General features: G+C 39.7%; 1 protein-coding gene across 2 annotated transcripts in view; it reads left to right on the top strand.

Moving 5' to 3' along the window:
• The window catches only part of PCOLCE2 (procollagen C-endopeptidase enhancer 2), a 125,431-nt gene that overhangs the window by 96,322 nt on the left and 11,229 nt on the right, over positions 1-17,880 (top strand). For both annotated transcript variants that reach the window (XM_006085773.3, XM_006085772.3), the window contains exon 6: positions 12,758-12,912. In XM_006085773.3, coding sequence (XP_006085835.1) covers positions 12,758-12,912 — 155 coding nt within the window. The remainder of the gene's footprint in view (positions 1-12,757; positions 12,913-17,880) is intronic.

Here is a 17,880-nt window from a genome sequence, read left to right as displayed (position 1 = left end):
ATTATAAAATGAAACATTTTTTTAGGTGCCCTGTTTGAGATGGCTATAAAGAAGAAGCAAAGAAAAACGGAAGACGAAAACCGTGAATTTAAAGTTGAATTTAAAGTTGAATGTGCCTACCTATATAGTTTAAGTTTAAAAAATTTGGCTCTCAAAAGAAATTTCAATCGTTGTACTGTTGATATTTGGCTCTGTTGACTAATGAGTTTGCCGACCACTGTCCTAGGGCAAAGGAAATTATGTAGAAAATTAACAAATGGGGCTACATCAATATAAATAGCTTCTGCACAGCAAAAGAAACCATCAACAAAATGAAAAGGGAGTCCACTGTATGGGAGAACATATTTGGTAATGATACATCTGATAAAGGGTTAATATTCAAAATATATAAGGAACTCATACAACTTAACAAAAGGAAAACAAACAACCCAATTAAAATATGGGCAAAGGACCTAAATTAACACTTCTCCAAAGGGATCATACATATGACCAAGATACATATGAGAAAATGTTCAAGTCACTAATTATCCAAGAGATGCAAATTAACAAGAAAATGCGGTATCACCCCACACCTCTTAGAATGATTATCATAAACAAACCAACACGTTGTGTGTGGAGCACTTCAGGATGTGGAGAAAAGTGAACCCAGGTACAATGCTGGTGGGAATGGAGACTAGTGCAGCCACTATGGAAAACACTATGGTTTTTCTTCAAAAAATTAACTATGGAACTGCCATTTAACCCAGTGTTCCCACTTCTAGGAATATATACTAAGGGACTGGAAACATCAATCAGAAGGAAAGTCTGCACTCCTGTGTTCATAGCAGCACAATTTACAATAGCTAAGACCTGGAAACAGCCCAAGAGACCATCAGTAGATGAGTGGATAAAAAAATCTGTGGTATATTTATACAAAAAATTATTTTCTATAATAATGAACGTGTAATATGAAAACCGAACAGCAGAACCACCATCTGGATGACCTTCCATGCTGGGGTCCAGCCCCAGCAGGTCCAGGGGTTCCCAAAGGTGTGGACTGAGTCAGCAAAGACTATCCACCCTCTTCCTACGGTGGAGTCCTATCCGTCCCGAGTGTGGGGGGGCTTACCTAGGGGAATGGGGGGCTTACCTAAGGGTCCCTGTTTGGGCACCATCTGTTGGAGTCCAACCCCAGCAGGTCCAGGGGTCCCCAAAGGTGTGGACGGAGTCAGCAAAGAAGGAATGACATGGAGACAGCGTTCAGTTGATCAGCAGCCTAGCCAGGTTCTCTAGCCAGGTTCTAGCCAGGATCTAGCCAGGATCTTCAGCCAGGTTCTGTGATTGCCCATTTTTTTATTGGATTGTTTATCTTCCTATTGTTAAGTTGCATGAGTTCCCTGTAAATGTTGGAGATTAAACCCTTATCAGTGATGTCATTGGCAGATATGTTCTCCCATGCAGTGGGCCTTCTTGTTGTTTTGTTGATGGTTTCCTTTGCTGTGCAAAAGCTTTTTATTTTGATGTAGTCCCATTTGTTTATTTTCTCTTTAGTTTCCATTGCCCTAGGAGCAGTATCAGAGAAGAAATTCCTTCGGCATATGTTTGCGATTTCGCTGCCTGTGGATTCCTCTAGTATTTTTATGGTTTCCTGTCTTACGTTTAAGTCTTTTATCCATTTTGAGTTTATTTTTGTGTATGGTGTGAGTTGGTGGTCTAGTTTCATCTTTTTGTATGTATCTGTCCGATTTTCCCAACACCATTTATTGAAGAGACTGTCTTGACTCCATTGTATGCTCTTGCCTTCTTTGTCAAATATTAATTGGGCATAGTGGTTTGGGTCGATTTCTGGGTTCTCTATTCTATTCCATTGATCTACATGTCTGTTCTTGTGCCAGTACCAGGCAGTTTTGAGAACAGTGGCTTTGTAATACAGCTTGATATCTGGTATTGAGATCCCACCTACTTTGTTCTTCTTGCTCAGGATTGCTGCAGCTATTTGAGGTCTTTTTTTTATCCCAGATGAATTTTTGGAACGTTCGTTCTAGATCTGCGAAATATGCCGTTGGTAATTTAATGGGGATTGCATTGAATCTATAGATTGCTTTGGGTAGTATGGACATTTTGATGATGTTGATTCTACCAATCCATGAACACGGTATGTTCTTCCATGTATTTATGTCTTCCTCTATCTCTTTTTTCAGTGTCCTGTAGTTTTTCGCATATAAGTCTTTTACCTCCTTAGTTAAGTTTATTCCTAGGTATCTTAATTTTTTTGGTACGATGGTAAATGGGATTTCTTTTTTAGTCTCACTTTCTGTAAGTTCACTATTGGTGTAAAGAAATGCCATAGATTTCTTGGCATTAATTTTGTATCCTGCTACATAGCTGAATTCATTTATTAAGTCTAATAATTTTTTTGATGGCGTCTTTAGGGTTCTCTATGTACAGTATCATGTCATCTGCAAATAAGGACAGTTTTACTTCTTCTTTTCCAATATGGATGCCTTTTATTTCTTCTTCTTGTCTGATCACAATGGCTAGTACTTCCAGTACTATGTTGAACAGGAGTGGTGAAAGTGGGCATCCTGTCTTGTTCCTGTTCTTAGGGGAAATGGTTTTAGTTTTGCCCATTGATTATGATGTTGGCTGTGGGTTTGTCATATATGTCTTTTATTAGGTTGAGGTATGATCCTTCTATTCCTACCTTGCTGAGAGTTTTTATCAAGAAAGGGTGTTGGATTTTGTCAAATGCTTTTTCTGCATCAATTGATATGACTATGTGGTTTTTATCTCTCAATTTGTTTATGTGATGTATTACATTTATTGATTTGTGGATATTGTACCATCCTTGCATCCCTGGGATAAAACCTACTTGGTCATGGTGTATGATCTTTCTGATATACTGCTGGATCCGATTTGCTAGGATTTTGTTGAGGATTTTCACATCTATGTTCATGAGGGATATTGGCCTGTAATTCTCTTTCATTGTGTTGTCTTTTTCTGGTTTTGGTATTAGGGTGATGCTGGCTTCATAGAATGAGCTGGGAAGTGTTCCTTCCTCTTGAATTTTTTGGAATAGTCTGAGAATGATAGGTTTTAGTTCTTCCTTGAATGTTTGATAAAACTCCCCTGTGAAGCCATCTGGCCCCGGGCTTTTGTTTGTTGAAAGCTTTTTGATTACTGCTTCAATTTCTTCCATAGTTATTGGCCTATTGAGATTTTTAGATTCTTCCTGATTGAGTTTTGGAAGGTTGTATTTTTCTGGGAATATGTCCATTTCCTCCAGGTTGTCTAGTTTGTTGGAGTAGAGTTGTTCATAGTATTTTTTTTAACAATCCTTTGTATTTCTGTGGGGTCTGTTGTTATTTCTCCTCTTTCATTTCTGATTTTGTTTATTTGGGTCCTCTCTCTTTGTTTCTTAGTGAGCCTGGCTAGAGGTTCATCAATCTTGTTTACCCTTTCAAAGAACCAGCTCTTGGTTTCATTGATCTTTTGTATTGTTTTTTTGGTCTCTATGTCATTTATCTCCACTCTGATCTTTATTATTTCCTTCCTTCTGCTTACACTGGGCTTTTCTTGTTGCTCTCTTTCTAACTCTTTGAGTTGTAGGGTTAGGTAATTTATTATCATTGTTTCTTGTTTTTTGCAGTGGGCTTGTAGAGCTATGAACTTCCCTCTCAAGACTGCTTTCGCTGTGTCCCATAGGTTTTGGATTGTTGTGTTTTCATTGTCATTTGTTGCCATGATGTTTTTTATTTCTTCTTTGATCTCTCTGGTAACCCAGTCATTGTTTAATTGCATGCTATTTAGTCTCTATGTGTTTGATTTTTTTTGGATTGTTTTTATTGTAGTTGATTTTCAATTTTATGTCATTGTGATCTGAGAAGATGCTTGATATGATTTCTATCTTCTTGAATTTGAAGAGACTTTGTCTGTGACCCAATATATGCTCTATCTTTGAGAATGACCCATGTGCTCTTGAGAAGAATGTATATTCTGTGGCTTTGGGGTTAAAATGTTCTGAAGATGTCAATTAATTCCATCTGATCTAGTGAGTCATTTAGGATTGATGTTTCTTTGCTGATTTTTTGTTTAGGGGATTTGTCCAATGGTGATAGTGGGGTATTAAAGTCCCCTACTGTGACTGTATTGCTGTCAATCTCTCCCTTGATCTCCTCCAGAAGTTTTCTTATGTATTTGGGTGCTCCTATATTGGGTGCGTATATGTTTACCAGAGTTATTTCTTGTTGGATTGCTCCCTTTAGTATTATGAAGTGGCCTTCCTTATCTCTTTTTATGTCCTTCACTTTGAGATCTAATTTTTCAGATATAAGTATTGCTACCCCAGCTTTTTTTTCATTTCCATTCGCCTGTAAAACCTTTTTCCATCCCATACCATCAGTCTGTGTGCATCTTTTTTTCTTGGGTGGGTTTCCTGTAGACAGCAGATATATGGGTCATGTTTTCTTATCCAATCAGTTACCCTATGTCTTTTGATTGGGGCATTTAATCCATTTACATTTAAAGTTATTATTGATAGATACTTGTTTGTCACCATTTTTATTCTTTACCCCTGTGTTCCTTCTTTGTTTCTTATTTTTTTCTTTTTACAGCAGACCCTTTAGCATTTCTTGCATTGCTGGTTTGTTGGTAATAAACTCCCGTAGTCCTTTTTTGTCTGTGAAGCTCTTGATTTCACCCTCAATTTTGATTGATAGCCTTGCTGGGTACAGTATTCTTGGATTCAGACCCTTCCTTTGCATGACTCTGTATATTTCTTTTTTTAAAAATATTTTTTATTAAATTTTTTTTGTTTTTTACAGAGAGGAAGGGAGAGGGATAGAGAGTTAGAAACATCAATGAGAGAGAAACATTGATCAGCTGCCTCCTGCACACCCCCTACTGGGGATGTGCCTGCAACCAAGGTACATGCCCTTGACCGGAATCGAACCTGGGACCTTTCAGTCCGCAGGCCGATGCTCTATCCACTGAGCCAAACCGGTTACGACGACTCTGTATATTTCATTCCATTCCCTTCTTGCCTGATGTGTTTCTGTTGAGAAATCCGTTGCTAGTCTGATGGGGGATCCTTTGTAAGTAACTTTCTGTCTCTCTCTGGCCGCTTTTAAGTTTCCTGCTTTGTCGTTGGTGTTTGCCAATTTAATTATAATGTGCCTTGGCATAGGTCTTTTGGGGTTCATTTTGTTTGGGACTCTGTGAGCTTCTTGGATTTGTGTGTTTTTTATTCCCTATATAGGGAAGTTTTCTGTCATTATTTTTTCAAACAGGTTTTCTATTCCTTGCACAGTTTCCTCTCCTTCTGGCACTCCTATTATGCGGATGTTGTTTCGTTTCGTGTTGCCCCAAAGTTCTCTTAGGCTCTCCTCCTGCTTTTTAATTTTTTTTTCTAGAAGCTGCTCTGCTTGGGTATCTTTTCCTACCTTGTCTTCTAGCTCACTGATGCAGTCTTCTGCTTCTTCTAGTCTACTGTTGATGCTGTCTATTGAGTTCTTTATAGCAGTGATGTCATTTTTCATTCCTTCTTGGTTCTTCTTCATTTCCTCTTGGTTCTTACACATATTGTTGAATTTGTCTAACATTCTTTTCATCCACCTTATGACCATTTCTCTGAATTCTTTCTCTGACAGGTTGCTTGCCTTCATTGCCTCCATTTCGTTTACTTCCTTTTCTGGTGATGGCTGTTTTTCTTTCATATGTGGGCTGTTTCTTTGTCTTCCCATGATCTCTCTTCTACAGGTGTTTGGTTATGTAGTTTTCTCTCTGCTGATTGATCTAAAGCAGGGGTGGGCAAAGTTTTTGATTCGAGGGCCACAGTGGGTTCTTAAACTGGACCGGAGGGCTGGAACAAAAGCATGGATGGAGTGTTTGTGTGAACTAATATAAATTCAAAGTAAACATCATTACTTTGTCCAGTGGTGATACGGTCTTTTTTTTTTTTAGTTTTATTCATTTCAAACGGGCCGGATCCGGCCCGCGGACCATAGTTTGCCCATGGCTGATCTAAAGGCACAAAATACAACACAACAAGGCACAACTCACAAGGCACTGAACACAAATGTATTCACGATACTAATAACCCCAAATAAAGGTGACACTAGATCAAAGAGAATTAGGGGATAAAGAAGAAAGAAGAGAAAAAGAAAAAAGAGAAAAAGAAAAAAAAAGGAGTGCAAAAATGAAATTGGGAAAAGGTGAAAAAAAAGTAAGAGAGAAAAGAAAGAGAATGAAATAGAAGAGGGGAAGAATCTATTTATATGGGAAGAACACTCCAATAGAACAGCCACTAATCCCAACAAATTCCAGCAACCCGTCCCTGGAGATGAATGCAAACTACAAACAACAACTAATATCAAGCGAGGCCAGGGAAAACAGAAGCAAAAAAATAACCGGAAAAAAAAAAACCAATAAAAAAATAAAAAGAAAAAGCAATACAATCTCACAAACAAGCACAAAAAAAACCCCCAATATACTCAACAATCAAGCAAACAACAACAAAACAACAGAGAGAAAAAAACTTTGGATAGTGAAGAAAGAGAAGAGAGAGGTGTATATGGATTTAGAGCAGGAGATTGGTAATTAGATATATAAGTAGGGTGAAATTTTAACAGGGGGTAAAAATAAGGAATAGGGAAAATCTAAAGCAGGGATAGGGTAAGAGAAACAGGACAACAAAAGGGGAGAAGTGAGGAAGAGAGTTTTGGCATAAAGGTAAAGTTGAGGTAGAGTAAAAGGATGCCAAATGAAAGATGAAAATAGAATGTAGAACACTAATCTCAAAATATTCATCTTAACAAGACATGACCCAAAGGGAACAAAGCATGAATGTACTCATGGCACCGATGATCCCAATATAAGCAATCACCTTAGAAAAGATAACTAGGGGAGAGGAAAGAGAGCACAAATAATATCTAAGCGAGAGAAAAAAAGATAGGAGAGAAAAGAAAAAGAAGAATATATATTTATGGAGAAAACACCACAGAGCCAATAGATAAACCAAACAAATACAAACACCAAACACTCAGTAAAGAGGGTGGGGGCAGAATCTGTAGAGGCTGAGCAGTTATACTGGAAATAAGGTTAAGAATTGGATAAATATGGGGAGGACCTCAGTTCAGTATAGCGGAAGTAGGAAAGGGATGAGTGGATACGTAGAGAGAGAAGGGGAACAAAATAATATATTTACAAAAGTTGATTTAAAAATGGTAAAAAAAAATAGAAAATAGCAAGTAAAAATAAAATAAAATTGAATGATGAAAAAATAATGTGAAAAGAAGTAGAAAATAAAGCAACAAACAAAAAAGGAAAACAAAGAAAAAAGCAACAAACAAAAGAAAGGAAAACAAAGAAAAAAGCTAACAAAATAATAATATAAAAATGGAAAATTGAAATGTCAATCCTTTGGCTGACTTAAGATCCCAGTTTTCTGGAATGTCTGTGATTTTTTTTTTTTTCTGTTTCTGGGACTGAAGGCCAGACCCTGTTAACTCCCAGGGACTAATCAGATTATTTTAATCCTTCATCTCATTCAGGGTGGAATCTGGGTGTGGCTGTATTCCTTGCCTGGGGGCTGGAGGGAGGGGTTATAACTTTAGGAGAAAATGGCTGTCCAGGTCCTGGGCTTGGGCGTGACTCAGCACTCAACTTGCTGCCACCTCTCCTGGACCCCCTTCTCTCCCCAGCCTCTCCCCAGATTCTACTTGTCTGCACCTTCTCCCTCTCCTCAACATGGGTGAGTGTCTGTATCCAAAATGTCCTATGAACAGGGTTCAGTGAAAACAAACAAACAAACGCCGGCTGCAGAAACGGGGAAGACTGAGTCTCTGGGAGCTCCTCTCTTACCGGCACTGCATGGTCTGGTCAGTGCTTCAGGCTGCCCCCTCTGGGCTCAGTCTTTTGTAATTATGGCACCCAGATCTCAAATCCCCCAATAGTACTGCGGATCCCCCCCCCCCCACCCCCGCCGTCAGAGGCTGCGCCTGTTCCAAGGGACGAGGCTGGGTGCCACCATGCGGTTTCCCTCTGACCCTCTGGGCTCAGAGATGTGGCAAACTTTCCTGACAGCTGATTTCTTAACAGACACTTTGCAAGCCAGAAAGGAATAGCAAGAAATATTCAAATGATGAATAGCAAGGACCTATAACCAAGATTACCCAGCAAAGCTATCATTTAGAATTAAAGGTCAGATAAAGAGCTTCACAGACAAGAAAAAGCTTAAGGAGTTCATCACCACCAAACCAGTATTACATGAAATGTTGAAGGGTATTTTTTAAGAAGAGGAAGAAGAAGGGTATTCTTTAACAAGAGGAAGAAGGAGAAGGAGGAGGAGAAGAAGAGATAAAAATATGAACAATAAAATGGTAATAAATAGGTATCTATTGACAATTAAATCTAAGAATCAGTTGAACAAGGAATCTAATGAACAAAATAAACTGGTGAATAAAATAGAATCAGAGGCATAGAAACATGGAACAGACTAATGAATCTCAGAGGGAAGGGGGGAGGGGTTGAAAGAGATTAACTGCTAGTAAAGAACTGATATGCACATATGCATTACCTATGGACACAAGCAATAGGGTGGTGAAGGCCTGGGGTGGGGCAGGAACCGGGTGGAGGGAGAAAAGGGGGACATCTGTAATACCCTCAACAATAAAGATTTTTTTAAAAAAAGGTTAACTTTCATTTCAAATGAAATACAATAGTCACTTTAAAAAAGAAGAAGAAAGAACAATCCAAAATTGCCAAATAATTATTAAAGAAATTTGATATTTAGTTAAAAGTGATCTAGGGGTGGGCAAACAGACCCAGATTGCGTTTCTCCATCTGTTCTAACCAACATTGCAGGAATGAATAATTTCAGCACTACACAGATTCTTCCATCGAAAAATAGGGTTGTTCCACAACTAATTTTATAAAGCTCGTATAAATTGACACTCAAACTAGGTAAGGACAGTACCAGAAAAGAATATTAGAAACCAGTCTCACTAATGAATGTGATGAAAAGTAAAGTATTTTTTATTCCTTGCTAAAAGAAAAAAATACTAGCAAGCCAAACCTAACAATGTATAAAAAATACTCTTTGACCAGGAATTCAAGATTGGCTTGAATTTAGAAAATCTATTTCATACATCACCAGATTAAAGTGTGACTTGCAGATTTATGTGTTTATTTGTTGAAAACATTAATTTATTCAAGAATATCTTTTTAAAATAGCTTTAATTTAAAATTTGTAAGTTTAAAAATATATTTTAATAGCAACAAAATATAAGATACTCAAGAATAGATTTTACAAATCTTGCACAAGGCCTTAATAAGAAAATTATAAAGCCTTACTAAAATATATTTTAAAAGACCTAAATAAATAGCAATATATACTATTCTCATGAATAGGATGAATCGATACCACTAACAATATTGGAATTGAAGGTTTTGGATTCAATTTTGAGTCAGGGCACATACCTGGGTTACAATTTGATCTTCAGTTGGGAGCCGACCTATTATTGTTTCTGTTGCATGCTCTCTCCCCCCACCTCCTTCTTTACTCCCCCGCTTCCCCATCTCTCTCCCTTTCCCTCTCCCTCAGTTAAAAAAAAATCCTTGGGTGAGGATACAAAAAAGTATGATTAGAAGGAGGAGTGTTGCGATTGGGGGGCTATCATGCCAGAAGCCAATTCCAGCATGTCAGCAGGGCTGAATCACCTGGGAATGGCTGAGGGCATTTCCCCAAACCTGAAAAGGATGCATAAATGATTGCTTGCTACCAGACAGCTAAGGGCATCTTAATCTACATGTTATTGCCTCCTACTGGCCAAACACCTGAACAGCTGAAGGCAATTCCTCCAATCTGAATGGATTCTGTATACCAAACCTGAAAAGGATGCATTAAATGATTGCTTGCTGCCAGAGAGCTCAGGGCATTTCAATGTACATGTTATTGCCTCCTACTGGCCAAACACCTGAACAGCCGTAGGCAATTCCCCCAATCTGACAATGGATTCTGTACCTAACTTTACCCTTCCATGTATATCTACCTTGCCTTAGGACAAATTGTGTTAATAAATAGCAAGGGGTCCTGAGACAAGGAGAACTTGGTTTCTTTCTTTAGCCAAGCTCCTCTGGCCCCCAAATGCCTTTCAAACCTATATTTCCTCTCTGGACTGTTATTTAATCTACACACAGCCCTTAACCAGATTCCTGAACCCTTCTAGGTGCTGGACCAAGAACACCAGCACAGAGGCTCTGTTAGCCCAGACACAGGGCAGACAGATGTTCTTCTGGAGCCTAAACCTTGAGTTGGGGCCTAGAGAGAGATGAGGCAGGTGGGTTCAATTTGGTTCCGCATCCTGAAACAGCAACCTGGAAGTGCAGGTTGGTACACAGTGATGGACCTGTTTCTCTAGAACCCCGTCCTAAACTGCTGAGAAGGGAGGCTGGCCAGGAGGCTGTTCAGTACTCCAGATAAAGTCCAGGAGGTAGGGAGGGGTAGGAGAAAAGAGCAGGTGGTGGGTCAAGGAACGTTTAGGCGGCAAAATTTGCAGAACATTGTGGTTGATTGACTATGATTGAAGAAGGGGAAGACTGTGGAATGCAAGAACCAGTGTAGCCAGCTGTAAGAAATGAAGCAGCATCCTCAATCTACTACTGGGCTTTGCCAGGGCAGAGTTGATCCAAGTGAGATATCTTCTTTCCTTCTTAGTGATTTGTAACATTAATTTGCAAATGCAACACATGCCCCTCAGTAAATATATGGCACTGTGATTCTGTCACATTTATACAAAGCTCAGTAGCAGCATAACAAAAATGTGACTGTTACTAAAATATTTTTCCTCGAGAAAATTTGTTTTCCAATATAGCTCCCAAGATTAGTTCATAGAAAACACAGTGAATGGTCACTATAATTATAACATCCTGCCTAGAAGACTGGTTGGGTTGGGTTTAAGGTTTCCTTTGGTGCTTATAATAATTGCTTTTTGTAATTTTATCATTTAAACAACAGTAACGTTTTATTTGTAACTGTAGTTGAGAATTGTGTTTCAAGCACGCTGTTTGCATTTCTTTAAAGGAATGTGTTTTCAAAAGCAAGACAGAATATTTCTGTGAAAGGCTTGATTCTCAGAAGCATTATTTGATCTCCTAGGTCACTTTTGTGACCAGACTAAAGGCAGGTTATGGGCTCGTTCTTAGGTCTGCCGAGTCCCTTGGCTCAGAAAGTAATAACCTTCAGGGCAGAAGAGATCTTGCAGTTTTTCTGACTGGTTGGCTCAAGTACAGACCTCCCGCTGAAATTAGCTGAGCAAGGAGGGAACAGCTACCTCAGCATGGGCTGTCCCTGATACCTAAGAAGTGATTCTGCCGAGAAGATGCCTCAAAAAAGGACTTTAATCAAACCCTCAACTCAAATGACATTTAATGTTTCCACTTAATTAGTTTTTAGTAGTATTAGCCAAACAGCATTTTTACCATTGTTTAAATAATGATAACAAAAGCTTAAATGAAATCCCCTGAGATTTAAGACAGCTTTTAAACCTCAGTTATTATGACCATTAAATCTTTAGTACCCCTAAAACTGGAGTTTTTAATGATGTCATTATGAGCACCAAAACAAAATAATCACTTGCTCTCTCCTTCATAGCATTTTGCAACGAAGATTATGAACAGAAATGCTTCCACTGCAGGCATGCATAAGACACATTAAAAATGAAATGGGGCCCTAGCCGGTTTGGCTCAGTGGATAGAGCATCAGCCTATGGACTAAAAGGTTCCAGGTTTGATTCTGGACAAGGGCACATACCTTGGTTGCAGGCTCCTCCCCAGCCCAGGCCCTGCCCGGGACTTGTGCAAAGGCAACCAATTGATGTGTTTCTCTCACATTGATATTTATCTCTGTCTTTCCCTTTCTCTTGCACTCTCCCAAAAGAAAAAAAAAATCAATGGAAAAATATCCTTGGGTGAGGATTAACAAAAACAACAACAACAACAAAGAAATGGGCCCTGGCCTGTAGTCAGGTGGTTAGAGCACCCTCCCAATACACCCAGCCTGAATGCAGAAATAAGTGGAACAACAAATCAGTGTTTCTCCTCCCCCCCCCAAAAAAAAATCCATAAAAATAAAATAATTAAAAATGGAGCACTGCAGTACTAAGTGAAATGGAATTTCAATTAAACCCTAATGGCTTTCTTATACCCAGGTGATAGGTAGCCAGCCGTTGGGCGGTGTCTTCACAGCACCTGGAAATTTGTTCATTAAATTTCTCCATCTGATTCTCATGACCAGCATCCCTAGCTCCCCAGGCCAGCTAGACCCAGAGTCTTCACTCAGAGAAGCTGTGCAGTTCCCACATCCATCTAAATCCTGAGGTGCTTATGACGAACCAGCTCAGCTTCAGTGTTTACACTGATCCCCATGTCCACTGCAGTCTGTGGCGTCAAGTTCCAGCTCTCCTACACACTAGCTATAGGGCCTCAGGCGAATCACTGAACTCTGAACTTCAGTTGCCTATTCCATAAGAAGGGGATAGTAATAGGGTTGTGGTGCAGAGGTTTTATACAAAACACAGTGCCTAACTCGGCAACCACTCAGTGAATATTAGCATTAACATTGAGCAGATTAAGGCTTTCACCTTTTTAAAGTATTTTAGCTTTTAAGTTTAAACAAGTAGTAATTTGTCAGAAATTAATGGAAACAGAAAATTCTACATTTCAGAGAGGTACCACCTAAACTTTAAAATATATCCACTTAAACATGTTTTTGTTCCTTTAGGCCAATTGTATCTGAAAGAAATGAACTTCTCATTCAGTTTTTCTCAGACTTAAGCTTAACTGCAGATGGATTTATTGGTCACTACAAATTCAGGCCAAAAAAATTACCTACAACTACAGCACTGCCAGTGACCACCACAGTCACTGTAACTACAGGTGAGTTTTTCTGTTTTGAAATTTGTACATAAATTTAAGGAGTGTTAAAAAGTCTTTTGAAAGTAGGAAAAAAATAAAATAAAAGGAAGATATTTAAAACTAAATAAGTTAAATAAGATGAAAACAATACATAAGAGACTAATATGACTCCATTAATGAAAGAGAAGTATGAAGTATAAGAATAATAAGCTAAGCCTAAGCCAGTTTGACTCAGTGGATAGAGCATTGGCCTGTGGACTGAAGGGTCCTGGGTTCGATTCCAGTCAAGGGCACATGCCCTGGTTGTAGGCTCGATGCCCAGTGAGGAGGCATGCAGGAGGCAGCCAATCAGTGATTCTCTCTTACCATTGATGTTTCTCTCTCTCTCTCTCTCTCTCTCTCTCTCTCTCTCTCTCTCTCTTCCTCTCTGAAATCAATAAAAAAATACTTTTAGCCCTGACTGGTTTGGCTCGGCGGATGGAGCATCGGCCTGCAGACTCAGGGATCCCAGGTTCGGTTCCGGTCAGGGGCATGTGCCTTGGTTGTGGGCATATACCCAGTGGGGGATGTGTGGGAGGCAGCTGATCGATGTTTCTCTCTCATCGATGTTTCTAACTCTCTATAAAAAAAACTCTCCCTTCCTCTCTGTAAAAAATCAATAAAATATATTTTTAAAAAATACTTTTAAATAAAAGAATAATAAGCTAATACTTTTTAAATGGATTTTTAAAAGAGAGGGAGAGAGAGATAAACATCGATGTGAGAGAGAAACATTGATTGGTTGCCTCCCACCTGCATACCAAAACCTGGGTGTATGCCCTGACTGGGAATCAAACCTGCCACCTCCTGATGTATGGGACAGTGCTCTAACCAACTGAGCCACACCAGCCAGGGCTAAGCTAATAATTTGTAAATGTCATCTAAAAAAATTATGACCAGTTAAAAATTGCTAGGAACCCACATAACAGGTCATTATAAGACTGCTTTTTCTTTGCTGGCACTTATGAAATTATGGTTTTCTTTTTATTATATAGAATTATAGTATTTTAGGTTAAAATACTGTGCCTGTTTTCACATCTGCCAGTATTTGGGCTTTTTTTATTTTTTTACTTTGCTCCAAAATGTGTAATACAAAATATATTACATCTTTTGTTAGAGTAAATCAAACAAAAATACTAGTATTTGACATATTCTGGAAGTCAGTTGGGAAACTCTGGTCTGGGACATGATCTAAGAATTGGAGAGATAGGAGGGGTTCCCTGTATATAGTCTCTACATCCTATTAACTCCACTCACTGGGATTTCAGGCTCCAGATATCAAAATCTAAATCCAGGGAGCAGGAAAAAAGTGAGGAGGAAGGACCTAAGGTTAAGAAATGAAGCAGGTTGAAATAAGACCAACTTTATTGTCCACTATTTCCTGTATGCTCCCTAAGTAAGGTTGTCCAGAGGACAGGCCCTTCTGGAAGAGTTGATTTTTCTGAGCACTCCCCAAGTTTGCCACCTTGTGACCTGGAAGGGTACTGTCTCATGTTAATGTAATATTACTCCAGCTCACCTCAGTGGACCCTGCTGTCCTTATTCTTTCGTGTGAATTATCGGGTCACATCCATGGTGCTTAGTGGTTCCCTAGCTTTTATCTCCAGTCCTAAACTTTCTCTTAAATGGCAAACATGGATTTGTAATTATCTCCTAGAGTTTTGCAACTGCTAGACATTTATATTAAAACCTATCAAACTCAACTTGTTTTTATTACACTACTTTCTGCCCTAAACCTGCTCCCCCACCTGCTTCTCAACATAGCCACACTCTGAGAGTCATCTTTGACCTCTATCTGACCTCCTCACTGCTTGCCCTGCCACCACACACACACACACACACACACAAAGCCAACCAGGCCTGTCTCCCTCTTAAAGTCATTCTCTATACCTTGCCACCCAGTACATTAGCCACTATTGAGCACTGAAAATGTGGCTGGTGCTACTGAGGAACTGAATTTTTAATTTAATGAAATTTTAAAAGCCTCATGTGCTTAGTGGCTACCAAATTGGACAGCATAAGAGCCCAACTCCTTCATGTGGTATATAAGGCCCTTTACACTTCATCCCTATTCTCTCTTTTTAGATTCATCTTTGGTCCCTACCACCTCTTTCCTTATGCTCTAAGTATTTTGGATTTTATCCTAAGTGTCGGGGAAACTGGTGATGGATTTAAGCAAAGTTGAGGATTAGATTTATACTGTAAAGATCACTCTGGCCACTGTGATGTGAATAGGTTGTAGGGGTCAAGAAGATCCATAGGTTCTTGTGGTTGTCCAAGTGAACTGTGCTATGACGTAAATACAGAGAGCCCTGATGGGTAGCTCAGTTGGTTAGAGCATCATCCCACTATGCTAAGGTTTTGGATTTGATCCCCAGTCAGGGCACATATAAGAATCAACCAATGGATATATAAATAAGTGGAACAACAAATCAATGCTTCTGTCTTCCTCTCTGTAAAATCAATTAAAATAAATAAAATACAGAGACAGTCAAGAGTTATTGACTATTGTGCAAGTCAGGGACCTTGGGAGATATTGACAGACCTTGGTGACTAATTGGACTAGGGAGATCAGGTATGTGTCAAGAATGCCTACCAGATCCCTGGCTTGCAAAACCTTGGGGATAATGTAACCATTCACTGAAGTTGAGAAGTGGGTAGAGGAAGTTAAGCTGTGACCTCGTTGGATCTGAGGTGTCCGTGAGATACTCAAGTGGATGTCATGTGGACAGTTATATCTATGAGCACCCAGACCAGAAGACAGATTTAAGCAAGATATCTGAATCCGAGAATCATCACCAATACATGGTTGATACCATGACCCAGAATGAGATTGCCTAGGAAGAAGTTAGAGGTGAAAGAAGGGCTGAATTAACTCTCTAGAAACTCCAACACTTTAAAGGGGGGGATATGCTAGTAACAGAGACTGAAAGGCGAGAACTAAGGAGGAAGGAGGGAAGCCAGGATCATGTGCCAGGGAACCCCTGGGAAGAGGATGTTGTAAGAAGGGAATGGTCAGTAGAGCCAAGTGTTGATGAAACTTCAAAAAAGGGAAGGATTAAAATATTTCCATTCTATTTCATGACTTGGAGACTCTAGCAAGAATTGTGTGAGTGGGCTGAGGTGTTTGGAACAAGGTGAAGAAATTCATAGTAAGTTCCAGCATCTCATTCCACAAGTTTGGTCCTAAAGGAGAGAGAGAGGCTTTGAGTGTCTAGAAGAAGTTAAAGGTAATGGGAAGCAGCCAGCAATGGAGAACATACTGACAGACAGAAGGATGACCTGAGGAGGGAACGTCTACTAAGGTGGGGGGCATGGCCTCCAGAGAAGCAGCCACCAACCGGTGGTCCGAAGACCACTGGTGGTCCATGAGGCCTAAAGGTTGGCAACTGCTGGTTTAAGGAAATCTTTGGAGCAGCGGTTGCTAACCAGTGGCCCGTGGACCACTGGTGGTCCGTGAGGTCTGAAAGGTTGGCGACCACTACTCCAGAGGACTCACAGGACAGACCTCTGGCCAGAGGTGGAGCAGCCTCCTCTCTCAGGGGCGGGAGAGAAGAGAGCAACTACAGACAAGACAGCTTTGAAGGTTTGGTGGGGATCTTGCAGACATTTTCTTCTATGATCTCTGTTCTTTCTATAAAATAGGCAGGGTCACCTGCTAAGAATGAGAAGGGAGGTGGTTAGGAGAATGAGAGAATTTGAAAAAGAGCTGTGGAAATTGGGGAGTGAGTTGATCCACCAAACAGCTTGTCACTTCGATGAGGGTCCATTTGTGGACTCAGCTTAGTGCAGGCCTAGGTTCGGACAGGGTTGAAGGACAAGGGAGAAAGGACAATTAAGGTATTGTCAAGAAAATGACAGAAATAATGGAAACTACGTGGAACAGCCAAGGAAGTAAAGATGAATTGAGAACAAATGAGAGGTATTGGACCACTAAAGATAGAAAAAAAAAGTAGTCATGAGAGTAAATCAATAACTAAGCTTGAAGTAGAGGCAATTATACTGGATATGAGGATGTCTAAATTTGAGAAATTGGTGACTAAAGACTTCAACAGGAGGATATGTGAGCCTGGGACTGAGTGACTGAAATGGAGCAGAGAGAAAGTCTCTGGGAAGGATGAAGCCATGGCTTGGAGAGGGAGTACCACACTGAGGGTGCCCCACAAAGATAGGTGCAGGAGCACACAGAGAGGAAGGCTGAGAACCAGGTGGGTGCTGGGAGAGCAGGGCAGTGGGGAGATGGCAGTAGGGTGAGTAGGGTTAAGGTGGTGTAGCTGATGACTGAGAGCAAGAGAGCAAGGATATATGGAAGGGAGGGATGGAGCAGTGTGGGACACCAACCCAACTTCCATTCTGACATTTGGAGGCTGAGAAGGAGCTGGCTTCCAGTGGTCCACATAGAAGGGTTCCCTTTCATCCATCAGGGAGAACATAATGCCACTACTTTTTGGTTCAATTCATTATGTAAATTTAGATCTCCAACTTCTGGAACAACATTCCCTCTAAGTGTTTACTGAGCTCTTTCTCTTAAAAAGAAATGTGTGTGTGTGTGTGTGTGTGTGTGTGTGTATTTAAGGTGTTATATGTATTTAACATTAAAATTTTATATATTTTATGTTGTAATCCACTTCAGATCCTTTTTGGAGTTTAGTAGGGGTACAAATTAAGAGTAAATAAATAAATAATAAATTCACAGAAGAGTCCACAGAACCTATTAGAAAGGCAGTACTTCAATTGCAAATTCTTACCTAACAAGTACAATTTTGTTACTGTTGTTTTGCTTAGTTCTTCCTAGAATATTGCCACATATAAGTGAATAATTAGCAAGTATTTTTGAAACATTTTAAATGATGGTAATTGGGATTAAATATTTCATTTTGTTAACTCATGGTTTCTCAACCTTGGCACTAGTCACATTTTGGGCCACATAATTCTTTCCTATTGGGCATT

The sequence above is a fragment of the Myotis lucifugus genome, unplaced genomic scaffold (assembly GCF_000147115.1).
Source record: "Myotis lucifugus unplaced genomic scaffold, Myoluc2.0 scaffold_21, whole genome shotgun sequence".
In the NCBI taxonomy this organism is placed as follows: Eukaryota; Metazoa; Chordata; class Mammalia; order Chiroptera; family Vespertilionidae; genus Myotis; species Myotis lucifugus.
The sequence above is the reverse complement of the archived record's forward strand: the minus strand, read 5'-3'. Positions and strand labels throughout refer to the sequence as shown.